The sequence below is a fragment of the Prionailurus viverrinus genome, chromosome A2 (assembly GCF_022837055.1).
Source record: "Prionailurus viverrinus isolate Anna chromosome A2, UM_Priviv_1.0, whole genome shotgun sequence".
NCBI lineage: Eukaryota > Metazoa > Chordata > Mammalia > Carnivora > Felidae > Prionailurus > Prionailurus viverrinus.
This window is the reverse complement of record NC_062562.1, coordinates 6,771,087-6,796,009: the sequence shown is the minus strand read 5'-3', so window position 1 is coordinate 6,796,009 and position 24,923 is coordinate 6,771,087. Positions and strand designations below refer to the sequence as shown.

Below are 24,923 nucleotides of genomic sequence, written 5' to 3'. Positions count from 1 at the left end.
GCTGGGGCTGGGCTTCCTGCTCAGCCTTGGCCTCCAAGGGTGGCTGCCATGAGCCCTTTCCCCACGTGGCCCTGGGGTGTGTCTGTCTGTCCCCTGGGGTGGATTTTTGGGGAGCAGCCTCTGTCTCCCCCCTAGGGACCTACTTTCTGAGGTCTGCATCTCTGAGGGACCCTCGTCTGGTACCTGGGGGTGAGAGGGCTCGGCTCCCCCTCTCTTCCTCCCTGAGGTTCTGTCTTCTGGCGTGTGTGTCTCTTGGGGGAAGGTCTCCGTCCCATCTGTGACACGGGGGCTTAGGGGGATGCCTGAGGAGCCTGTCCCCGGGAAAACTGTGCGGGGGACTAAGCTGGCACGGCCCTGCTGGGTTTCCAGGGTCCCAGTGGTGATGGTTGCAGCAGGAACGCCCGTGCTGGCCCATCAGGGAAGAAAAGCAAGGCCCAGGAGGTGGGCAACCAGCCAGTGGACAGGCCTCAGGAAGCGCCATGGGCCTACTTCTGTGACTTCCAGGACATCACCCACGTGGTGCTGAAAGAGCGCCACGTCAGCATCCACTGTCAGGACAAGTGCCTGGTGGGGCCCTGGGGCTGCGGGCCTGACGGGGGGCGCGGGGGGCGCCTCTGGTCTGCGATGGCTGCCTGACGTACCCCCACCCCCACCCCGGCCCGCAGGAGCTCACCCTGCCTTCCCGGGCTGTGGCCCTGTCCTTGGTGTCGCTGGTGGACGGCTATTTCCGCCTGACGGCCGACTCGAGCCACTACCTGTGCCGGGAGGTGGCCCCTCCGCGGCTGGTGATGAGCATCCGGGATGGCATCCACGGGCCCTTGCTGTGAGTGCTGGGAGGGCGGCTGGGTGACATGGGGCGACGTGGGGCTGCCAGCCGGGCCGCAAGCTCCAGGGACGGTGAGGCTTGAACGAGGTGTTTGTATCGAAGTCTTCGCGTGCGTTCACATTAGTGTGTTTGTGTGTGTGTGTGTGTGGTGTGTGCTCACCTCCGTGTGAGAGTATACACGTGCGAGCAAGCCTTCCTGTCTTAGTACATGCCTACGCGTGTGAGCGCAGCTGTGAGTGTGGCCGTGTGTAAGCACACACACGTGCACATGCATCTGTGCCTATGGCGTCCATGTGTGTACACGTGTGTGCATGCCCGTGGGTGCACACGTGTTCGCCTGTGTGGGTGCACGTGTGCACGCCTCGGGTTATAGGGGGAGAGAGGGTGCCTGCCGCGGCGTGGGCACTTGTCATGACAGTACCTGGGTCTGGGACTGTCACCACACACGTTTAACGGCTCTTTGGGTGTGCGGCTGTGTTTTATGATTGCATATAAAATCGTCATTGCCTGTTTTTACGTGACGGGACAGGTGATCTTTGTGGAGCTGTAGGTTGGACAAACGCTAGTGGCCCTTCACATACATGTGTGTTTACATCCCCACAGGTGTGTGTGTGTGTGTCCTGGTCACTGTCTGTGCAATTCTGTTCGGACATACGGGGCCAAGGATGTCAAGTGTCAGTACTTAAGTGGTCCTCAGACACGCGTGTGGCCATCCTGCATGCTCCTGGGTCAGGGTTTGTGACTCGCGGTTCGTCTGTGCCTCATACCCGTGCCTGGGCGGTCCTGCGCCATCTGTGGCCCCGGGACGGGCCATCGAGGTGTCTAAGAGGTCCGACGGCTCGGAGCCTGGTCTCTACCCCAGAGGAGGGTGAAGCGGCCATCCCACCTCCTGAGGGCCGTGGCTGTGCCATGTCCCAGCCGATGTGCACGGCCACCCGTCCTGGGGTCCGGGGGCCGCATCGGCGTGTGTCCTGGTCTGTTTGGACGGCTAGGACAGTAGCATTGGCGGAGTGATGTAGAGGCAACGGACGTTTGGTTCTCATAGTTCCAGAAGCCGGAAGTCTAAGTTCAAGGTGCAGGCAGGTCCAGTGTTCGGTTGAGAGCCCTGCCTCCTGGGTCATAGACAGCCATCTGGCTGGGTCCTCACGTGGAAGGGGCAGGCGAGCTCTCTAAGGTCCTTCTATAAGGGCACTGATCTTATTCGTGGGCTTTCCACCCTCGTGACCTGATCACCTCCCAGAGGCCCCACTTCCTCACAGCGTCACCTTGGGGGTTAGGTTTCAGCACAGGAATTCCAGGGACACATGGACATTCAGTCTAGTAGCATGTGAGCCCCCACACGCGTAGGTGTCTGGGCCTCTGTGGCTGCAGCCCACGTACTGCCTATCTGTGCTCACGACATTGTCACCTCTGGGTCTGGGATATCGATGCCCCTGTGCCACCACGTCATAACGGGTAAGCGGCTGCACTTGTGACTGTTGTCCTATGAACGTGCGACAGACTACGTGCTGCGTGCGTGTCAAGGTGGCTGGCAGGGTGTGTGCCCATCCAGTGTCTGAATGCAGTTGACCGTCTGTGTGTGTGTCACCATGTTGGTGACACTGTCCAGCCGTTGTCACACACGAGCGTATGCCTCTTGTGGCACCTCTATCGCCCCGGGAGTGTTCGTGTGCAAGACCGTGTTTAATTGGTACGCGTCTGTGTTCAGACTCAGCGTCTGCACATAAGTGCCCGAGTCTGATGTTTGTCAGGCTCGTTCGTCAGGGAGGTTTCGTGTGTCCTTGTGGCCAGGCGCGGGTCCAGCCGTACCCCGGGGTTCCCCGACACTCCCCCCTTGTCTTCTACAGGGAGCCATTCGTGCTGGCCAAGCTGCGGCCCGAAGATGGCCTCTACCTCATCCACTGGAGCACCAGCCACCTCAACCGTCTCATCCTCACGGTGGCCCAGCGTGACCAGGTGGGCCTGGGGCGGGGGTCCCGGGCCGGGGCTGGGCGCGCTCCCTGCCTGGACCCCTGCTCACCGCCCCCACCCCTGCCACCCACCCCAGGCACCTGGCAGGCAGCAGCTGCACCTCCGTAAATTCCCCATTGAGCTGCGGGCCGGGAGCTTCGAGCTGGAGGGCTGGGACCGCTCCTTCCCGAGCGTGCGGGAGCTGCGCACCGCCCTGCAGGGCTGCTCGCTGCGGGCCGGGGACGACTGTTTCTCCCTGCGCCGCTGCTGCCTGCCACGGCCCGGAGGTATGGTACGGGGAGCCGTTGGGGAGGGGGGGGCGTCTCCTCCCTGTGCCAGCCCACGGTGATGTCACTTCAACCCCCAGAGCTCTCCAACCTCATCATCATGCGTGGGTCTCGGGCCAGCCCTGGGCCACTCAACCTCAGCCAGCTCAGCTTCCACCGCGTCTGCCAGGATGACATTACCCAGGTCCGTGCAGTCGGGGCTCCGGGGCACTGGGGAGGGCGGCCTCGAGCTGTTGTCATGGAGACGTTCTGTGCTTTGTCCCTCCAGCTGTCTCACTTGGGCCAAGGCACGAGGACCAATGTGTATGAGGGCATCTTACGGGTGGGGGAAAGAGGCCCCAAGGAGGGCACGGCAGATGGTGGGGACCCCCCCACGCCCAGTGGGGACTGTGGGCAGGAGCTACGAGTGGTACTCAAGGTGCTGGACCCCAGTCACCACGACATCGCCCTGGTGAGTGAGCACCGCCAGGGGCCAGGTAGCAGGATGGCGGGGGACGGTCAGGGTCTGTGGCCACCTGACCTGCCCCACGTCCACAGGCCTTCTACGAGACAGCCAGCCTCATGAGCCAGGTCTCCCACGTGCACCTGGCCTTTGTGCACGGCGTCTGCGTGCACGGCTCTGAGAGTGAGTGGGTCCCCCACCGCCCCCCGCTTTGCAGTCCCCTTATACCCACTCCCTGGGTTGTACCCTGACCTTGACCTGTGTCTTCACCCCTGACTCCACGCTCCACCTTGACTTATACCATGATCTCTGACTACACACCTCAAACTTGTGGCTACTCGACCTTCAACCTGTACCCCACCCCCTGACTGTATCCCAACACTCACTTTGCATCCTCATCCCTGACTATACCTTGACTTTTCCTTCTACTCCAGTACCTGGCTGTACCCTAACCCTTGACCTACACCCTGACTCCTGGCTGGATCCCTAGCCCATCTACCACCTGACACCCCTAGTCCCCGGCATCTCTCGACTCTCTGACCCCACTGGCATTGTGACCCCACGCAGACACCGGCACCGTTGGGCTCCCCAGTCCTCCCAGATCTCTTGCCTCCGCCCCTACCTCTACCCCTACCCTGTGTGTACCTCAAAACTCCACGTCCAGGGTGACCCCAGCCAGTAGCCCCCACACTCTCAACCCCACCTGTCCATTTCTCTGGCTTTCCCTCCAACGCGGGTCTACACCCCATGAGTGCCCCAATCTGGTGGGATCCTGTCAGCCCTTATGATGCCCCTGTCTTAACCTCCGCACCTCCACTCGCCTGTACCCACCCCCGGTTCCCCAGTGACATCCTCACGTTGTCACTTTACATGTCAGCTTTCCCCGGCCCCACCCTGGACTCAGATGCCAGCGTTCACCTCTGCCTCAGCCTGCACCCACATTGCCTACCCTCCATCCCGCATTTCCCCTCACCCCAGCGTCACTCCCAAGTTGCCCCCCGGGCCTCTGTCCCGACACCTTCCCCACCCACAGTCCCAGCCCCCGTGTCCTACCACCTGTGCCCTGGAGGGTGGAGGTAGGTGGGCAGCCCCTGCTGGGCCTTTGCAGACATCATGGTGACAGAGTACGTGGAGCACGGACCCCTGGATGTGTGGCTGCGGCGGGAGAGGGGCCACGTGCCTGTGGCCTGGAAGGTGGCAGTGGCCCAGCAGCTGGCCAGCGCTCTCAGCTACCTGGTGCGTGCCTGTGGGTGGGGCCTGGGTCAATGGGAGCGCCAGGGTGGCCTCAGCATTGGGTGTGGAGGCCTCAACACGTTATTTAATCCACACACTGGCCCTGGGGGATCTTTCCATGAACCTGTCCTGCTCACACACCCCTGTGGCTCCCATCTCCCCCAAGAGAACACCTCACCTCTCTCTATAGTGTCTGAGGTCCCGTGGGGCTTGGCCTCCGCGGCCTCTGTCACTCTTGCCATTCATCCCAGCTCCTCCTGGCCCAGTCACCCCAGTTTCCAGAGCACCTCTGTGTGCCAGGCTCTGTCCTCGTCCCTGAGGACACAATGGAGAACAAAACAAAAGTCTCTGTTGTTAGGGAGCTGGGCACTTAGTTGGGAGGAACAAACAAATAATAATTAACTACGTTGCGTGGTGTTTTAGGAAGTCGTAAGAACTACGGGGGGGAAAAGCAGGGTCTGGGGAAGAAGCAAAGGTTTAAATAGATGGGTGGGGGAAGGCCTCACTAAGGTGACCTGGCAGTGCGGAAGGGAGTCCCGAGGGTATCTGGGTAAGTGCATTCTGGGAAGAAGGAATAGCCAGCCTAGAGGCCCTGGGGAAAGAGCTCCCTGGGCTTGGTTAGAGGAGAGCAGTTGGACCTGACCAGAAGTTTGGCCCCAGCTCTGGGAAAACTGGAAGGACCTACTAGGTGCCTAGTGCAACCCGGTCCCAATGACCACGTATTTGGATCCCCATGATGACCATGATCGTTTTATGGGTTTTGTGGTGTATTTGACCTTGGTTATTTCTTTCACGTGGGCCGTCCCTGTGGAGACCACATGGATGGGACTGGGGGCAGCATCTACAGCGCCCCCCCCCCCCTTGGCCATGCCCCCTTTCCACCCCACCACAGGAAGACAAGAGCCTGGTTCATGGTAATGTGTGTGGCCGGAACATCCTGCTGGCACGGCTGGGACTGGCGGAGGGCACCAGCCCCTTCATCAAGCTGAGCGATCCCGGTGTGGGCCTGGGCGCCCTTTCCAGGGAGGGTGAGGACCCGGGCAGGGCTGGGTTCAGGGACGGGCTTCCCCCCGCTCTTTTCACCCTTGGTGACTTCTGACCCTGGCTCCAGAGCGGGTAGAGAGGATCCCCTGGACAGCCCCCGAGTGCCTGTCAGGTGGGGCCAGCACCCTAACCACTGCAGCTGACAAATGGGGCTTTGGTGTCACCCTCCTGGAGATCTGCTTCGACGGGGAGGCCCCTCTGCAGGGCCGCGGCCCTTCTGAGGTACGTCCAGGGCTTGTCTGGGTCCATCCTATAAAGGGGATTGGCACTTCCAAGATGTCCAGAGGGCATGTTCGGGGTCCAGAGCTGCCTCCTCTCTGGCTGTGTGGCCTCGTATCTCCGGGGCTCCATCAGGTTATCCGTCACTTGGGGTTAACCAGTCCCTACGTCATAAAGTCGCGACATACAGCAAATAAGTGACGTGTTTCGGTTTTAAGCAGAGCACCCGGGGCCGTGATGAGAGCAGCACAGGCTGTGGGGGTGAGGGAGTACCAGCGGACTCCCCGGAACCAGTTGAGGGGTCAGGCAAGGCTTCCCAGAGGAGGTTTAATCTAAGTGCAGAAATACTGCAGTGACCAGGCTAGGAAGCGCAGCCTAGGCAGAGGTCCCAGCATGTACAAAGGCCCCGAGGGTCTGGTGCGTTCAGATTGCTGCAGGAGCTTCCTGGAGGCAGACGGAGGAGGGGCTAGGCGCAGAGGTGGGTGGAAGCCAGGGCAGGAAGGGCCAAGGGTGAGGTGTTCGAGCCCAGCACGCTCAGCTGGACTCGGGATCAAGTCCTGGCCCTGCAGTGGTGATCAAGTCTGCCTCCATTTGCCAAGCCTCAGCTGCCGCATCTGTAAAATGGGAGTGACAAGAACAAGGACCTAGCTTGCTCTGAGAGCTTGACTGTTCTTTTGGAGAAGGGGACCAGGAGTGGGGGTGAGGGCTGGGCACTGACTCCTGTGGGTCCCCTTCCTGGCAGAAAGAGTGCTTCTACCAGAAGCAGCACCAGCTTCCTCAGCCCTCGTGCCCGGAGCTGGCCACGCTCACCAGCCAGTGCCTGACCTATGAACCAGCTCAGCGGCCCTCCTTCCGCACCATCCTGCGTGACCTCACTCAGCTGCAGCCCCAGAGTGAGCCCCACCCCCTTGCTGGGACCCCTGCTTATGCCTGCATGGTGCACCTGAGGTTTCTGCACAGGGACTCGGCATGCGTGCCCGTTTCGAATTCACTTAAGGCTGTACGGATGCCTGTGCTCCCCTCAAAGTCTTATGTAGGGAGAGCCACAACCTCTTTGGACAAATTAGGCCCTTGCAGCAACTCTCTTGCTTTTGCTTTCTCTCTTGATGTAATACCCTTTACCCAATCTAAGAACTTCCAGGCGTCAGTGTTGATGCAGCCAGTTCTGTATTTTGGACAAGAAGTGGAATTTTGCAGCTGTTGCAAAAAAGTTTCCTTATATTTGAGATCAGATGCTGGGGGAGCAGACACCTGCTTTCTGTGCCTCCAAGTAGCTGGAAGAGTTAGGGGTCCAGTGACACCCACTGTGACTTCCAGATCTTGCTGACGTCTTGGCTGTGAACCCCGACTCGCCTGCATCAGACCCCACCGTTTTCCACAAGCGCTATTTGAAAAAGATCCGGGATCTGGGCGAGGTGAGGGGGCTGGGGCAGGGCCCGGACTGTCAAAAGCCCACCTGGTGGAGTAAAAAGAGTTTGGGTCAGCAGTTAATATGGGAAGGGCCTGGCCTATGAGACCCTCAGCCTCAAAGGAGGCCCTGAGGATTTGAAAAGGAGGCCTAGGCCCCAAGGAGACCCCCTAACACGGAGTAGGTGGGGCCCAGGATTTTCCAAACAGACCCGACTGGACTGGGTCCTGGGAAGCCGGGGTAGGGCCGACCCTCCTGCGTGCTCTGGGGCCAGGGTCATTTCGGCAAGGTCAGTCTGTATTGCTACGACCCGACTAACGACGGCACCGGCGAGATGGTGGCTGTGAAGGCCCTCAAGGCGGGCGGGGGCCCCCAGCTCCGCACTGGCTGGCGGCGGGAGATCGACATCCTGCGCACGCTCTACCACAAGCACATCGTCAAATACAAGGGATGCTGTGAGGACCAAGGTGGGCGCGGCTCGGTGGGCGGGGCCAACAGGGCCTGGCCAATTACAGCTTCTGACTGGAGGACGCCCTCGGGTGGGGTGGTTGCGCCGGGGCTGCCTGCTTCCCACGTTGGCCCGCAGCTGGGGCCAGGACGGATGGGAGGGACCTTCGGTTCCGTCACCCGGGGACGTGGGGATGAGGTTTAGGGTGAGCTGTCCCACCTGAGGACCGGGCCTAGAGTGGCCGAGTCAGGGCGTCGCCTGGGGTGGGGCGGGGGCGCTGCGGGGCTCGGGATGGGCGGCCCCCAGCCCCGGGCTCCATCCCCGCTCGGCCCCGCCTTCTGCATCAGGAGAGAAGTCGGTGCAGCTCGTTATGGAGTACGTGCCTCTGGGCAGCCTCCGGGACTACCTTCCCCGGCACAACGTCGGACTGGCCCAACTGCTACTCTTCGCCCAGCAGATCTGTGAGGTGGGCCAGTGGCCCCTCCTCTTTGGCCTGGCCTGAGGGTCCCATACAGTCGGCTCACCAGTGCCCAGGCCTGGGCCGGCTCCCCGCATCCCCAGTTTCCATTCGCCTGGAATCTCTGTGCCCACTTGGGCACGCCCGGCAGCCCAGTCCCTCCCGATTGTCCCGCCCCTGCCATCACCTCTCCTCCCTTTTGCTGGGCTCCGCTTGCCATCCTGCCTGCTCCTGCACCTGCTCCCCGCCATCCTGACCTGATCGCCCCCTCCCCTCCTGATCCTGGTCAAGACTCCTCAGGCTCTACCCCGCCCCACTGATCCCGGCTCCCCCTCCCCCCAGGGCATGGCCTACCTTCATGCACAGCACTACGTCCACCGAGACCTGGCCGCCCGCAACGTGCTGCTGGACAACGACAGGCTGGTCAAAATCGGGGACTTTGGCCTAGCCAAGGCTGTGCCTGAAGGCCATGAGTACTACCGCGTGCGCGAAGATGGGGACAGCCCCGTATTCTGGTGACCAGACAGGACCAGCTGAAGTGGGGTGTCAGGGTCACCTGGGGCCGACAGGGGGAAGGAGATAGATGCTGGGGTCTCAGATGACAGGGTCTGATCCCAGTGAAATTGCCCCCCACCCTGGTGGGGCCCTAACTGGAACCAGAGAGCTCCCAATACCCAGGTAAGACTCTAACCTGGTCTGGCCCAAGGCCTGAGTGCCCCATCCCCCCAGGTATGCTCCAGAGTGCCTGAAGGAGTGTAAGTTCTACTATGCATCTGACGTCTGGTCCTTCGGGGTCACCATGTATGAGCTGCTGACCTACTGTGACTCCAGCCAGAGCCCCCCTTCGGTGAGAGACAGGCCCTCAGCCCCACCCCATTCCAGAGGAGTTAGAAAGGCATGCATTGGATTCCCAGCCCCTCCACTTTAGCAAGGGTTTAATCCCTAATCCCATGGGGTTCAAGCCACACGTTGGATTTAGAGATTACTTAAAAGTCTTTAAAAAAAAAATATTCTGGATAGATAAAAACAGAGACTTAATAGCAAACACCTGTTTCAGACTTACTCTATAAATGTTAGTTACCTAACTTCTACAGTAACCCCAGCGGTAGATGTTACTGCCCCTTTTTACAGGTGAGTAAACCAAGGCCCAGGGAGATGAAGTCATAAGTGTAAACTTCTGCCCCAAGAAGCAGCAGAGGCGGGGCTAGAAGCCTCTGTCTAGGTAGACACACCTCCTGAATAGACCTTGTCTTGTTTCGGGGTAGAAATTCATCGAGCTCATAGGCCTCACCCAAGGGCAGATGACGGTGCTGAGGCTCACTGAGCTGCTGGAACGAGGGGAGAGGCTGCCGCGGCCAGAGAAATGCCCTTGCGAGGTGAGCCCTCTCTCCCCCCATTCACCTCCCCATCAGCCGGCTGCAGAAAGAGCAGCCGCCACATTTCCAGTACTTTCCTCCCCAGATCTACCTCCTCATGAAGAACTGCTGGGAGGCAGAGGCCTCATTCCGCCCCACTTTCCAAAACCTCATCCCCATTCTCAAGACGGTCCAGGAGAAATACCAAGGCCAGGCCGCCTCAGTGTTCAATGTGTGCTGAAGCCTCTACCACCAGCTCTCAGGGTATTGGAGTAGACACCCAGGAGAGGGGCTCCCCACCCCGAGAGGATCCGAAGGGGGAGAGGTCGGCCTCACCATTCCCTGTGCCTTATTCTGTCTGGAGACCCCACCTCTGTGAACGGTCTTCTGTCTTAGTCCGCTCGGGTTGCTTTACCAACACCTCTGGTGGGGGCGCTTACCAACAAATGTATTTCTGACAGCTCTGGAGGCTGAGACATCCAAGATCAAGACACCAGCATGGTCACATTCTGGTGAAGGCCCTCTTGGTTCAGAGCCCACACCTGCTGGCTGTGTCCTCACAGGGTGGGAGAGGGCTAGGGAGCTCTCTGGAGTCTCTTTTGTAAAGACGCTTCTGAAGGTTCCACCCTCATGATCTAGCAGCTGCCAAAGGCCCGCCTCCTAATACCATCACACTGAGCGTTAGGATTTCAATGTAAGGATTCTGATGGGCGCTTGGGTGGCTCAGCCGCTTAAGCATCCGACTCTTGATCTCAGCTCAGGTCTTGATCTCGGGGTTGTGAATTCAAGCCCTGCGTGGGGCTCTGCACCAGGCGTGAAGCCTACTTTAAAAAAATTTTTTTTGAGGGGATGCACACCTTCAGACTATAGCACCTTCCGTGGTTATGAGCCTGGGGCAGACCCCTGAGGGACCCAGGACCAGCAAGGACCTACTCAGGCCTTCGAATCCGATTTTTTTACCTCCCCACCTCCCCCGCCAGCTCCCACCCTTAGGACCCACCATTTCCGCTAGCTGGTAATAAACTCCTATTTTCTCTGCTGGAGGCTGTGGTCCTTGGGCCCTTCTGCAGCAGGTGTTTGCGCCCCTGGGGATTGCAGCCGGAGCAAAGTTTCTGCAGAAAAAAACCTGGCTGAACTCTTTAAGCTTTGTTCACCTCGGAATCACCAGCGAGCAGCAGGCCAGTACCTGGAACACAGAGGGCTCTCAATAACTACTTGCTAAATAGGTGAATTGCAGGGGGGGGGGGAGGGGGGACATGCCATGTAGACGAGTGCCAGACCTACCCTTTCCTCCCCTGTGTGACTTCAGGTGAATGGCTTTCCCTCTCTGGGCCTTATTCCTCAACTATGACCTGGGGGTGGTCATGCTCACCACTGCAGCGGACTAATGTAAATAGCTAATGAGGTCCTTCATGTCAGACTCTTAGCAAAGATACCTGCAAACAAGTACTTAATAAACATTTGATATTGTTGTTAATCTGGTGTTGGCCAAAGCGTTTCTACTCAACACGTCCCTGAGATGGGAGATGTATAGCCACATTGTGAAAGGCCGTGTAATATTTTTCTTTCTCATTTGACTTCTCAAGACCTTGTGCGTTGCATCTCCCCTCTTCCAGATAATTCCATACTCCATACTCGTGTATTGAGATCTGCTTTTGATAACAGCTTGCATACTAAATTTGTATTATAGTTGTTAAGGCCGGGGCGGGGGGGGGGGGGGGGCGGAGAAGCAGGTAATATTGAAATCAGCAGTGAAATGTCTGTTAGCCACTGCTGTCGTCTCTCTGAAGGCAACTAATGTCATCTGGTTTCCTGTTTCTGCTTCCAGAGACACTTCGTCCAGATACAAGGAAATCTGTACACATACTATGCTTTGTCATCTTTTGGAAAAATAGTAACGTCGAGTGCTTGGCTGGCTCGATAGATAGAATATGACTCTCAATCTCAGGGTTGTGAGTTCAAGCCCCACGATAGGTGTGGAGCCTACTTAAAAAACATTTGTTTCAATGTTTCTTTCTTTTTAAAAAAATTTTGTTAATGTTTATTTATTTTTGAGAGAGAGGGAGACACAGAATCCAAAGCAGGCTCCAGGCTCTGAGCTGTCAGTACAGAGCCTGATGCAGGACTCAAACTCATGAACCGTGAGATCATGACCTGGGCTGAAATCAGATGCTTACTGAGCCACCCAGGTGCCCCTATCGATTCACTTCTTCTTCTTCTTCTTTTTTAAATGTTTATTTATTTTTGAAAGAGAGAGAGAGCGCGCACATGAGTGGGGGAGGGGCAGAGAGAGAGGGAGACACAGAATCCGAAGCAGGCTCCAGGCTCCGAGCTGTCAGCACAGAGCCCGACGCGGGGCTCGAACCCACGAATCATGAGATCATGGCCTGAGCCAAAGTTGGATGCTTTACCGACTGAGTCACCCAGGCAACCCCTCCAAAAAAAATGCTACTACTATGCACTCTTTTTTCCCCTACCTGCTAGAGGTCTTCGGGATGGTTCCACATACCCAGGCCTACAGGATTTCCTTGTTCTAGTTTATGGCTGTGTTGTGGCTCATCATTGAAATGTTAGCATTTGTTCCCTTCTGGGGGTCATTGGCCACTTCTAATCATTGCAGTAGTAGTAGCCACCTGCTACATCGCCTCCTTGCCCAGGTTCAAGGGTATCTGTAGCACAAATTCTCAATGGGAATAGCTGCTTGTAGGATCGAGCCTGGTAGTGGGCCACCTGGTAAAAGACGTTGCCACTAGAATATATTTTGATATTTGATAGGGCAGTCTCTTTCCAAAATTATCTTGCTTATTCTTGTGTGGCTACTTATTTAAAAAAAAAAAAAAAGTTGGGTGCCTGGGCGGCTCAGTCAGTTAAGTGTCCGACTTCGACTCAAGTCATGATCGCACGGTTTGTGGGTTCCAGCCCCGCGTCGGGCTCTGTGCTGACAGCTTGGAGCCTGGAACCTGCTTCAGATTCTGTGTCTCCCTCTCTCTCTGCCCCCACCCCCCACTCATGTTCTGTCTCTCTCTGTCTCAAATAAAAATATTAAAAAAAAATTTTTTTTAAGTTGTATTATGGACAGTTTAAAGCACATGCAAAATAGGGAAGAATAAGGTAACAAACAAACCTGAACTTAACTGCCAGCATCAGCAGTTTCCAGTATCCACTGCCGAACATGTTTGAGCTCTACCCCCATCCGTTTCCCTGCCACTGGAGAATTTTGCAGCAAATCCCAGACATCATTTTCCCTGTAAAAACTTCCATACGTATCTTGAAAAGATCGAACCACAAACAATAACTGCAATCATTATCACACCTAAAAAGTTTAACAATAATTCTTCAATATCATTGTGTAGCCTGTGAGTATTTAGATTACAATTTTTTTTAACGTGTATTCATTTTTGAGAGAGAGAGACAGAGTGCAAGCCAAGAAGGGGCAGAGAGAGAGGGAGACACAGAATCTGAAGCAGGCTCCAGGCTCTGAACTGTCAGCACAGAGCCCGCCGTGGGGCTTGAACTCATGAACTGTGAGATCATGACCCGAGCCAAAGTTGGACACTTAACCGACTGAGCCACCCAGGTGCCCCCCTAATTGTTTCTTAAATATTTACTGGTTCAAATAAAAGTGCAAACAAGGCCCACATACTGCACTGGTTTGAGGGCAGCTTCCTTTAAGTTCTGGGTTCCTTTTTTTGCCCCTTGCAACATATTTGAGGGGCGCCTGTGTGGCTCAGTTGGTTAAGTGTCTGACTTCGGCTTAGGTCATGATCTCAGGGTTTGTGGATTCGAGCTCTGCTTTGGGCGCTGTGCTGACAGCTCAGGGCCTGGAACCTGCTTCAGATTCTGTGTGTGTCTCTCTCCATGCCCCTCCCACTCTTGCTCTCTCTCTCTCTCAAAAGTAAATAATAATTTAAAAAAACATTAAAAACTTAAAAAAACTGGATTGTTTGTCCTGTAGGCTTTATAGAAGTCTGATGTCACCCTTGTGGTGTAGTTTAATATGTTCCTCTGTTCTCCCTTTGACCAACCAATGCCCAGGCTCAATTTCCATTTCTTTCTTTCTTTTCTTTCTTTCTTTTCTTTCTTTCTTTCTTTCTTTCTTTCTTTCTTTCTTTCTTTTTTTATTTTTCAAAAAAAGTTATGTTTAGTATTTATTTTTGAGAGAGACAGAGACAGAGCACGAGCCAGGGAGGGGCAGAGAGAGAGGGAGACACAGAATCCGAAGCAGGCTCCAGGCTCCGAGCTGCCAGCACAGAGCCCCATGTGGGGCTTGAACTCACAAACCGTGAGATCATACCCTGAGCCAAAGTCGGATGCTTACCCATCGGAGCCATCCAGGCGCCTCTCAATTTCCATTTCCTGGCAAGACTTCCACGGGGGGCATTGTGCCCTCTTGACAGGAGGAACTCCAAATCAGCTTGTCCCTCCTTTTGTGACTTAAGCAGCCACTCAGATCCATCAAGGATCCAGTCTTTATTTTCCAACGTTTTTTTTTTTTTTTTTTTTTTTTTTTTTTCTGAAAAATCGCACACATCTAGAAGTCAGAAGAATAATACAGTGATTACCCCTAGGATCCACAGTTACTTAGATTGCTAACTATTACTTGGCCACACTGTATCTATCCATTCCTCCCATCCATCAACCCATCTCATGATTCAGACACAAATCAAAATAAGTAGATGTGTCATCACCAGCACAATGTACAGCACTTTTGCATCTTCCCAAACTGTCCCCATTAAACACCGATGCCACATCCCGCTCCCCCTCAGCCCCTGGCGGCCACCGCATCCTACTTTCTCCACTAGTTGCCTAGTCTAGGGACCTCATATCTAAGTGCACTATGTGTCCTTTTGTGCCTGGCTTGGTTCACTTGGCCTAATGTTTTCAAGGCTCATCCGTGTTGTAACGTGTCAGATGGGTTTTTCTTTTCCTTTTAGGGCTGAATAATATTTCACCGTATTTATACATCATGTTTCGTTCACCCCTTTTTGCTCGTGGACACTTAGGTGGCTTCTGTCTTTTGTGAATAATGCTGCTGTGAACCTTGGTGTCCACATATCTGTTTGAGTCCCTTTTGGATACATACTTAGGAGTGGAATTGCAGCATTGTATAATTCTATGTTTGTTTGTTTTATAATGCTACGTTTTTTTTCACATGTTTATTTAGTTGAGAGAGAGGGAGAAACAGAGACAGAGACAGAGAGAGAGAGAGAGAGAGAGAGAGAGAGCATGAGCAGGGGAGGGGCAGAGAGAGAGGGAGACACAGAATCCGAAGCAGGCTCCTGGCTCTGAGCTGTTAGCACAGAGCCCGACGCGGGGCTCGAACTCATGAATAGTGAGATCATGACCTGAGCCGAAATCAGACACTTAACCGACCAACCGAGACACCCTGGCGCCTCACTTTCATTCTGGTTTTGATTTGCATTTCCCTAATGGCTAGGGAGCTTGGGCATCTTTTTATATGTTTAGGGACCATTTATATCGCCTCTTTGAAGAAATGCCTAGGGGCGCCTGGGCGGCTCAGGCAGTTGAGCATCTGACTCTTGATTCAGACTCAGGTCATGACCCCAGGGTCGTGGGATCCAGCCCTGCATCAGGCTCCATGCTGGGCTTGCAGCCTACTTAAGGTCCTCTCTCTCCCTCTGCCTCTCTCCCCCACTTGTGCTCTCTCTCTCTCTCTCCAACTTGTTTTTTTAAGGTTTATTTATTTATTTTGAGAGAGAGACAGAGACAGAGACAGAGACAGAGAGAATCTCAAGCAGGCTCCGTCAGAGTGGAGCCTAATATGGGGCTCGAACCCATGAACTGTGAGATCATGACCTGAGCCGAAACCAAGAGTCAGATGCTCAACCGAGCCATCCAAGCACCGTATCTCTAAAATTAAAAAAAAAAAAAAAAAAAAAAAAAAATTAAAAGAAATGTCTATTCAAGTGCTCTGCCCATTTTTAATTGCTTTTTTGTTGTTGTTGAGTTATTCTCTTTTATTCCCCCCCCCCCCCCAAGAATACTGACCTCTCAGGTGAAGGTCTTTAGACCCTGCCTAGTACTGTCTGCATTGTCCTCTTTAAATGTTGCATTGAAATCCCACCTTGTCACCTCAAGGAGAGTGTCTGGAGATCCCCTGTTCATTTCCTCTATAACTTCCAGGAATTTCTGTAATCTGGGTATCATCCCTTTTCGCATACACAGGTTTCTCACGCCATACAAAAGTAAAGCGTTCCCATGAAACCTTTTGTGAGCCCAAATGGCTTAAAGAGAGGAAGTACTTCTCGTTAATTTATACAGATAAAAAATTGTTAGCGTTCCCAGGCCCAAAGAATAACCTCTCTTTGTTTTTTCTGAGACCTCAGGGCACATCCTACTAACGGATGCACAAAGTAAATCAAGATAAAGTACGGATGCCCATAGACACAGGTCAGAGCCCTGGGGGCTGGGGGCTGAGATGCTGCGTGTAATCCCCGGGACGGGGCTTGGCGGTGTGCCTCTCCCTGCCTCTGCGACGTCCACTGCAAAACCAATGCCGAGTACTATTTTTTCGCTTTTCATCTTTTCTCATAAAAGGGCAAATCGTTTTCGGATTTCTTTCGGTTCCACAAAAACAGGTACTAACGCAGGTCTTTCGTAAACGTGAAGTGGCGTAACGGAACTTTAGAAAAGTGGGGGATACCAGTATTATTTACAAATACTTTTGATTTGGGTTTTAGGGGATCTCGCGGGACTTTGTGGGAAATGGACTGGGGGGGAGACCCGACTGGAGGGGGAAGGTGCTTCAGCTGAGAGGGGAGGGGGCGTGGCCTCAGGATGGGGAGAGGGCATGGGAGCTGGGTGCCATCAAGGACCCAGGCCACGTCCCTCTCTGGAGCTCCGATCGGAGGCGCGAGGGGAAGGTCAGAAGCTGGGGAGACGGAGTAGATGGAAGTCTTAGGGTCCACCTGACCCCTAGTCCCTTCTCTGGGGGTGGAGAAACCGGCTGCCTGGAGGGGTGGGCAGGGGGGCAGAGGACAGGGGTTAGGACCAGTTACAAGTAGCATCCTCAACAGATGGAGGCTCCAGACTCGGCTGTACCCCAAACACCCGGCCTCAGCATGACCCACGGGGAAGGGGGGTCCTCGAAGATCTTCAGGGGTAAAGGGCCCCCCAGTAGCCACTCAGTCAACACACAGCCAGTCACAAGGGCCCGATACATGTAGGCTCTGTTCATTTTCACATCTTCCCTCATCTCAGGGGTCCCTCAACTGTCACCCCCAAATCTCTTATTCACCCCCACAAGGAATGTTGAGATCTCCCACTGCGCTTTTAGACCCTGCCTAGAAGTCCCCCCCACTGTCAGCTTGAAATCCCACCTTATCACCTCAAGGACAATGTCTGTCAGGAGATCCCGTGTTAACTTCCTCTCTGGGAACAGGACACCCCCCTTCACCCAAGTTCATCAGGAAGGAGGTGTCTTCCTTGTGCTGAGAACAAAGGAAGCCGACTGCGTTAGCATTTCCTGTCAGTGCATTTAGAGGCCAGCGGTGTTAAGTCAGGTCTGCCCCTTCCACGACCCAGCAGCACCCTCCACGTCGTCGCTAGGTCCCCCACTCTGGACCCTCTGGGCCACAGAACATCCCCTCTGCCCTTCCCCAGGTCGGGGCAAAGAGCAGCCCCTGGACTTCTGTAATTGTAACCACTGTGGCTGTGCTTCCGTCCCCCCCCCCCCCCGGGTGCCCCGCCTGCTCCCCACTGCCTTGCACCTCATTAAGGCAACTTCCTCCTGCAGGCTGGGCACGATGTCACCCTCGGGGCTGCTGCGGGGGGCCTGCAGGACCACACTTATCTCCCTGCTCCTGGTCTGCTGTCTGCTGCCCCCAGGTGAGGCAAGTCAGCCTGGGGAGGGCTGGAGTTGGGGGATCAGGGGAGGGTGGGGGAATGGAGAGAGCAAAGCTTCCCACATCCTGGCTGCCGCAACACTTCCTTAAACTCCCACCTGACAGGGGGCTCATCACTGGCCTCAACAGAAAGTTATGGCTTCCTTAGCTCAGCCTTCAGGGCTCCCCTGCCTGTGACTTGTCTCCTACCCCAACGCGCGTGCACACACACACACACACACACACACACACACAGTCCCTCCCTGGACCTCTGTCTCTCCTTTTCCCTCTGCCAGGATCACTTCCCTTTCACTCAGATAACCAATTCTTACTTTCCCTTCCGAACTGGCCCGATTTGTCCCCTCCTCCAGGAAGCTTTCCCTGACATGCTTCCTCCTACAGTCTGGATCAGGGTCTCCCCTAGCCTTCCTCGGAGGCTTCCCCAGTTCCTGATCAATCATCCGTCTTCCCCACCGGACTGAAGTACCATGAAAGCAGGGAGGTGATGTGAAAAGGTGGGGCCTGCAGAAGGGTAGATTGAGACACTGGAACAAACAGCGGTGTCCCTCTGTTCCCACAGGTGCCCAGGGGCAGAAGTTCCCACTGAGGGTGGAGCCCCAGAACCCCGTGGTGCCTGCAGGAGGGTCCTTCTTGGTGAACTGCAGCACGGATTGTCCCAATCCCAAACTCATCACCCTGGAGACATCCCTACCCAAGAAGCCAGTGGGCAATGGTCTGGGCTGGGCAGCCTTCCAGCTCAGCAGTGTGGCCAGTGACAGCCAGGTCCTCTGCTCCGGCTTCTGCGATGGCTTCCAGATGACAGCCTCCTCTGACATCACAGTATACCGTGAGTGGTTGTGGCTTGGAGGTGGCACTGGCCTTGGGCAGTAGTGGGGGTACATGGCCAGTGGTGCGGGGGAGCAGGGAACCCTGAGTCTCCAGAAAGGAACGAGGGCTCTGACCCAGAGCTTGGACCTGAATGTGTGTGTGTGTGTGTGTGTGTGTGTGTGAGAGAGAGAGAGAGAGAGAGAGACAGACAGACAGACAGACAGACACAGAGACAGAGAGATACATCTCAACCATATGCCAGGGCAGCAGCTGTGAAATCAACTTGCGTCCCAACAAGGATTCTTAAATGATACCTCATGTCTTTTATGTATTACTTTTATTTTCACAGCAGTTAATCATTCATGCATGTGGTTCCAAAATCCAAAAGTATAAAAAGGTGTGTGTTAAACCTCCATTGCCTTGTGCTGGCTGCGAGTGGTCACTGTTTTAAATGTGGACACTAGGGGTTCATTCAGTCTTTAAGAAGTCTCCCAGGCGGGGGAGGTACACTTAGGAGCCCCATTTCACAGATGAGGAATTTAAGCCTCAACGGGGTAAAGTTGCTTGTCAGGGTTCATAGCCTGGAGAAGTGGGTAGTCTGGCCCTCAAGCCCTTGTTCCTAACCAATGAGTCTTCCTTCCCAGACCCCACTGTTACCAGTTTCTTTCTCTCTCTCTCTTTTTTTTTTATGTTTATTTATTTATTTTGAGGTAGAGAGCGAGAACCAGTGGGGAGGGGGCAGAGAGAGGGAGGACACATGAAGCAGGCTCCAGGCTCTGAGCTGTCAGCACAGAGCCCAATACGGGGCTCAAACTCATGAATCACGTGAGATCATGACCTGAGCTGAAGTCGGATGCTTAATCGACTGAGCCACCCGGGTGTCCTCTGTTTCTTATGGTTCCTGCCAGAATCCCTCTGCACTTAAAAGAATACAGTAGACGAGAAAATAGAGTGCGGACACTCGTGGAACCTACCGTTTTGTGAAGCCTTCCTAGATAAGTGTAGTGTGTGCGTGTGACCATGTGTAGGCTCCTGCTGTGGGCCAGTATCCGTTTTGTGTACCTGTGTGCGTGTCTGTGAGTGTCTGTATGTGTGTCATCATCTCTGTGTGTCTGTGTGAATGCACACGCGTGTCTGTGTGTGTGTATCTGAGTGTGAATGTGAATGTACATGTCTGTGTACGTCAGTATCCACACCTGTGTGTATCTCTGTGTAAGCGTGTTTTCTATGTCAATGTGTGTGTCCGTGTGTGAGTGGCCGTGGATGTCTGTCTGTGTCAGTACATGTCGCTGCATTCATATCTTTGTGTCCACATTTCTGTATAGGGCGTACATTTGTGTGTGCTCCAGATGCCTCTGTCCAGGGCTCTGCAGGAGCCTGTAGGTCCTGTCTCACCGGAGCCGACTGTCCTCACCTTTTCCCAACCCTGTGTCGCACTGGGTAGCTTAAAAGCGGCCATCGAGGCAGTGTTTTCACGGTAGAAATTGGCGTATGCTCCATATTGCGGCTAGCCCACCGCACCCCAACCCCGAGTTCCCGAGCATTCCTGGCATTTGCTGGCCTATCATCATCTCTGACCAGTGGTGCCCCGATGGGGGCCTCTTTGTTAAATATTCTAAAATCGTAAATAAAGGTTTCTCCTACTGTCCGAAAGTAAAGCATTCCTATGAAACTTTTTATAAGTCAAAATGATAGAAAGTGAAAAATCAATTAATTTACATTGAAAAAATGGTGAGCATTCCCAGACCCCAAAAATAACCTCTCCTAGGCTTTTTTTTTTTTTTTAGCTTATTACTTTATTTTGAGAGAGAGCACATGCTCCCGGAGGAGGGGCAGAGAGAGACAGAGAGGGAGAGAGAGGATCTCAAGCAGGCTCCATGCTGTAAGTGCGGGGCTTGAACTCAACAAATCATGAGATCATGACCTGAGCCAAAATCAAGACTCCGACGCTTAACTGACTGAGCCGCCCAGGCGCCCCTCCTAGTCTTTCCTGAGACCTTAGGACACATCCTGCTAACGGATGCGCAAAATAAATGGAGATAAAGGACTGATGCTCACAGACACAGGTCAGAGACCTGGGGACTTGCGGCTGAGATGTTGAGTGTAATCCCGAGAAGGGAGCCTGGTGGCACCACCCTCCCCGTGCAGGGTGCCTGCTCTCTGTATAACTGCTCTCTGTATAGCTGCATGCTATTTTCGTTTTTTGCCATTTTTTTAAATTTTATTTTTTTTTTTTTATAATTTACCTCCAAATTGGTTAGCATATAGTGCAACAATGACTTCAGGAGTAGATTCCTCAGCGCCCCTTACCCATTTAGCCCACCCACCCTCCCACAACCCCTCCAGTAACCCTCAGTTTGTTCTCCATATTTATGAGTCTCTTCTGTTTTGTCCCCCTCCCTGTTTTTATATTATTTTTGTTTCCTTTCCCTTATGTTCATCTGTTTTGTCTTGTCTCTTAAAGTCCTTATAGGAGTGAAGTCATATGATATTTGTCTTTCCCCGACTGACTAATTTCACTTAGCGTAATACCCTCTAGTTCCATCCACGTAGTTGCAAATGGCAAGATTTTATTCTTTTTGATTGCCAAGTAATACTCCATTGTGTGTGTGTGTGTGTGTGTGTGTGTGTGTGTGTGTGACATCTTCTTTATCCATTCATCCATCGATGGCCATTCGGGCTCTTTCCATACTGTGGCTATTGTTGATAGTGCTGCTATAAACATGGGGTGCATGTGTCCCTTCGAAACAGCATGCCTTTATCCCGTGGATAAATGCCTAGTAGTGCAATTGCTGGGTCGTAGGGTAGTTCTATTTTTAGTTTTTTGAGGAGCCTCCAGACTGTTTTCCAGAGTGGCTGCACCAGCTTGCATTCCCAGCCATTTTTCTTAAAAGCGGAAATACTCTTCAGATTTCTTTCCGTTAATACTAACTAACGCAGGTCTTTCATAAAAGTGAAATGGTGTCATGGAGCTTTTGAAAAGCTATACTTCCCTGTAGTAAGATGTGAAATATTTTTCATGGCAGCCAGTGCACGGGCCTCTGTGATAGCTGAGATCCGGGCTCAAATCGTTGAGGGTATGAGATGTTTCCCGAAGGAGGCCCAGGGTTTGGTACGTGTGCCTCAGAGGGACACTGCTGTTGCGGCGGGAGAGGACCCAGCCTGGGGGTGTTGAGTCCCTCGTGACTGTGTCAGAGCATCCTGAGAGGCTGCTCTGGTAAGAGCCTGGAGAGCCTCGGATGGATTGGGGGCCAGGCTCTGGGAGAGGCCAAGGCCAGAGTCCAGGCCAGAAGCTGGGAGTAGCCATGGGACTCCCTAGATGTGACATCAAGGAGGCAGGTGACTGGGCACCTGGCTCAGTCGGTTAAGCGTCTGGACTTCAGCTCAGGTCATGATCTCATGGTTCAGTTCGTGAGTTCGAACCCTGCACCGGGCTGTCTGCTGTCAGCTTTGGACTCTCCATCTGCCCCCCACTTCAAAAATTAATAAACATTATATATATATAAAAAAAGGAGGCAGGTGAATACACGGGTCTGGAGTTGGGAGTCTCACCTTCTAAACCCAGCCGGGCCCCTTTGTGGCTATGTGTCCTTGGATAGGTCATCTCACCTTCGCCTCTCTGGGCCTCAGTTTCTCCATCTGTAAAGGAGAAGAATAATAGAGAAGATTTCACTTGGTTGCCTGTGAATGAAGGTGGATGACATTTGGACTAGAAGGGGCAGCTGGGCGGCTCAGTCAGTTAAGTGTTGGCTCTTGACTTTGGCTCAGGTCATGATCTCTCTCACAGTCTGTGAGTTCAAGCCCCACAGCACGCTCTGTGCTGACTGCACGCAAAGCCTGCTTGAGGGTTCTCTCTCTCTCTCCCTCTCTCTCTCTGCCCCTCCCCCGCTCATGTGCTCTGTTCTCTGTCAAAATAAATAAACTTAAATTTTTTTTAAATTGGAAAGTCTAAGGAAAACTCTAAATAAACAGGAACTTTTATGAGTACTAATAATGTTGTATGTGGTCATAAGTTGGTCCCCTTCCTTCCTTCTTCTTTTTTTTTTTTTTTTTCTTCCCTTAACTGTGAATTTCTCCGGAACAGAAAATATGACTTTATTTCAGTGCCTGGCAAGGTGTCCCACGAAACAGGAAATAATAATCATGATGCTAAATGACAATAGCAAACACTTCTGCAGGCACATACTAAGTAAGCTCTCCAGGTTTATTCAAAATTTCAATTCTGCACTGGCGCACCCTCAGCCCCCTCTCTGCTCTCTGGGGTGGGAGTTGCAAGGCTGGCTGCTAAGTGCAATTCTCCCCCACCCCCAACCCTACCCCAGGGTTCCCGGAGCGCGTGGAGTTGGCCCCCCTGCCCCGCTGGCAGCCCGTGGGCGAAAACCTCACCCTGCGCTGCCAGGTGGCCGGCGGGGCGCCCCGGACCAACCTCACGGTGGTGCTGCTCCGCGGGGAGGAGGAGCTGAGCCGGGAGCCGGCCGTCGGGGAGCCCGCCGAGGCCACGGTCACGGTGCTGGCGGGCAGAGACGACCACCTCGCCAATTTCTCGTGCCGCACGGAACTGGACTTGCGGTCCCGAGGGCTGGGTCTGTTCCAGAACAGCTCGGCCCCCAGGCAGCTCCGAACTTTCGGTGAGGGAAGGGACTGCGGACGGTGGGTTATGAGCTAAGCCAGAGTAAAAGCGCCCTGGCCGGGAGGGTTTGGAAAACGGAGTGGACTGGACCTCAACGGCTTCTGGGAAGGCATGCCCTTGGCTACTGGACCGTGCACAGCTTCCGTTGGGAGACTCGCGGCCGCGGTAGCCTACGAGAAGGCTCTGTGGGTGTATTCTGGGTAGGGGGTGACCCAGGCCGCAAGGTATTCTGGGAAAGGACCGTGGTTGGGGGCACACAACGAGTCATGGGGTAAGGGGAGACCCTTTCACGGTTCTGGGAGACCTCCTCCTGCTCACGCCTGCCCTTCTCCGCAGCCCTGCCCGTGACCCCCCCACACCTCGTTGTCCCCCGGCTCTTGGAGGTGGGAACGACGTGGTCCGTGAACTGCACCTTGGACCGGCTGTTCCCGGCCTCCGAGGCCCAGGTCCAACTGGCGCTGGGGAACCAGATGCTGAATCCTGCTGTCGAGAGCCATGGGGATACGATCACGGCCACAGCTACAGTCACAGCGAGCGCGGAGCAGGAGGGCGCTCGGGAGATTGTCTGCAACCTGACATTGGGGAGCGACAGCCGGGAGGCCCGGGAGAACTTGACCATCTACCGTAAGAGGGGGCGGAGCCAAGACGGCTCGACAGGCGGGACAAGGGGCGCGGCCTCGGTAGCCGAGTGGCGCCGCACAGATGACGAAGACTAGACTGGAGAGGTGGGGCCTGAGCCTCCAGAGTGGGAGGGGTTGTAGTGTGGGCGGGGTCTAAGTAACTAAGGGTATAGATCAAGTGTCCCAAGTTGGAAGGGGGCGGGGGGGGGGGGGGCGGGTAGGCGGTGGGGACCCGCAGAGTAGCAGAAAGGCATGGCCTGATACCTTGAGACGAAACACGTGTTATGGAGGGCGGGGATCCGATGTGAGGTGGGTGGTCAGTAAACTCCAGGGCAAGGCCCCGCTTTTAGGCTTCTGGGGGCCCATCCTAAACCTGAGTGAGTCCAGCGCCTCTGAGGGGACCAAAGTGACTGTGACTTGCGCGGCCGGAGCCCGAGTCCAGGTCACGCTGGACGGAGTTCCGGCTGCGGCCCCTGGCCAGCCTGCCCAGCTTCAGCTAATCGCCACCGAGAGGGATGACAGGCGCAACTTCTCCTGCAATGCCACGCTCGAGGTGGACAGGGAGATCTTACACAGGAACAGGAGCGTCCAGTTGCGTGTTCTGTGTGAGTAGGTCACTCTGACCTTTAAACCCTTGCTCCCCTTGTTTGGTGGGAAGACATTACTCTTCCTTGCCACGCTGTGACTCTAGTATGTCTAATCATTTGACCGTTTCATAGACGGTCCCAAGATTGACCAAGCCAAATGTCCCCAGCGCTTGACGTGGAAAGACAGAACCACCAATGTCCTGCGGTGCCAGGCCCGGGGCAATCCGGACCCCGAGTTGCACTGTTTTCAGGAAGGCTCCCGGAATGAGGTGCCCGTCGGGATTCCATTTACCGTCATGTTAAACTATAGTGGTACCTACTCCTGCCAGGCGGTCAGCTCTCGAGGCACATACACTGTGACCGTGGTGATGAACGTTCAGGGTGAGCCAAAACGGGGTTGCGGATGCAGATGGGCAACCCACGCGGGGAGAGTGCGTGTGTTTATACTCCTTGCTTCTCTGCATAGGTCGGAATGCCCATGCTGTCACCATCGTCATGGTGGTGTTAGTGACCCTGGGGTTTGTGACTACCACTGCGGCCTTAGTGTACGTCTTCGGGTTGCAGAAGAGGAGTGACATTTACCAAGTGAACCAGGGGAGCACTTGGTTGCCCCTGACGTCTAGGCAGCCTGAGGAGGCTGTGGGGGAGGGGCCGTCCTGAGCTTCGAACCTGGGGGATGCTGGACCAACAACGATAGGGGTTTGGCTGTATCCCGGGTTCCACACCAATAAAGCCCTGAAAATCC

At 54.6% G+C, this 24,923-nt stretch overlaps 2 protein-coding genes across 6 annotated transcripts in view; both read left to right on the top strand.

The window, feature by feature from the left end:
- The window catches only part of TYK2 (tyrosine kinase 2), a 19,521-nt gene extending 8,375 nt beyond the window's left edge, over positions 1–11,146 (top strand). For all 4 annotated transcript variants that reach the window (XM_047829576.1, XM_047829585.1, XM_047829565.1 and 1 more), the window contains exons 8-25: positions 370–567; positions 666–823; positions 2,674–2,782; positions 2,874–3,063; positions 3,144–3,247; positions 3,332–3,514; positions 3,601–3,688; positions 4,614–4,741; positions 5,631–5,766; positions 5,850–6,004; positions 6,744–6,894; positions 7,319–7,416; positions 7,684–7,876; positions 8,205–8,323; positions 8,657–8,829; positions 9,044–9,161; positions 9,580–9,690; positions 9,776–11,146. In XM_047829576.1, coding sequence (XP_047685532.1) covers positions 370–567; positions 666–823; positions 2,674–2,782; positions 2,874–3,063; positions 3,144–3,247; positions 3,332–3,514; positions 3,601–3,688; positions 4,614–4,741; positions 5,631–5,766; positions 5,850–6,004; positions 6,744–6,894; positions 7,319–7,416; positions 7,684–7,876; positions 8,205–8,323; positions 8,657–8,829; positions 9,044–9,161; positions 9,580–9,690; positions 9,776–9,910 — 2,547 coding nt within the window. In that variant the 3' untranslated portion in view covers positions 9,911–11,146. The remainder of the gene's footprint in view (positions 1–369; positions 568–665; positions 824–2,673; positions 2,783–2,873; positions 3,064–3,143; positions 3,248–3,331; positions 3,515–3,600; positions 3,689–4,613; positions 4,742–5,630; positions 5,767–5,849; positions 6,005–6,743; positions 6,895–7,318; positions 7,417–7,683; positions 7,877–8,204; positions 8,324–8,656; positions 8,830–9,043; positions 9,162–9,579; positions 9,691–9,775) is intronic.
- Positions 1,652–24,923, top strand: ICAM3 (intercellular adhesion molecule 3). Of its 2 annotated transcripts, none has more exons than XM_047829681.1 (8): positions 1,652–1,655; positions 17,426–17,517; positions 18,094–18,360; positions 22,664–22,969; positions 23,308–23,595; positions 23,942–24,196; positions 24,311–24,559; positions 24,645–24,923. In XM_047829681.1, exons 2-8 carry the CDS (start codon positions 17,436–17,438, stop codon positions 24,836–24,838), a joined length of 1,641 nt encoding a protein of 546 aa, XP_047685637.1. In that variant the 5' UTR covers positions 1,652–1,655; positions 17,426–17,435; the 3' UTR covers positions 24,839–24,923. The 2 variants fall into 2 exon arrangements, with proteins under 2 accessions (XP_047685637.1, XP_047685647.1); XM_047829691.1 differs by lacking the exon at positions 1,652–1,655 and adding an exon at positions 17,223–17,292.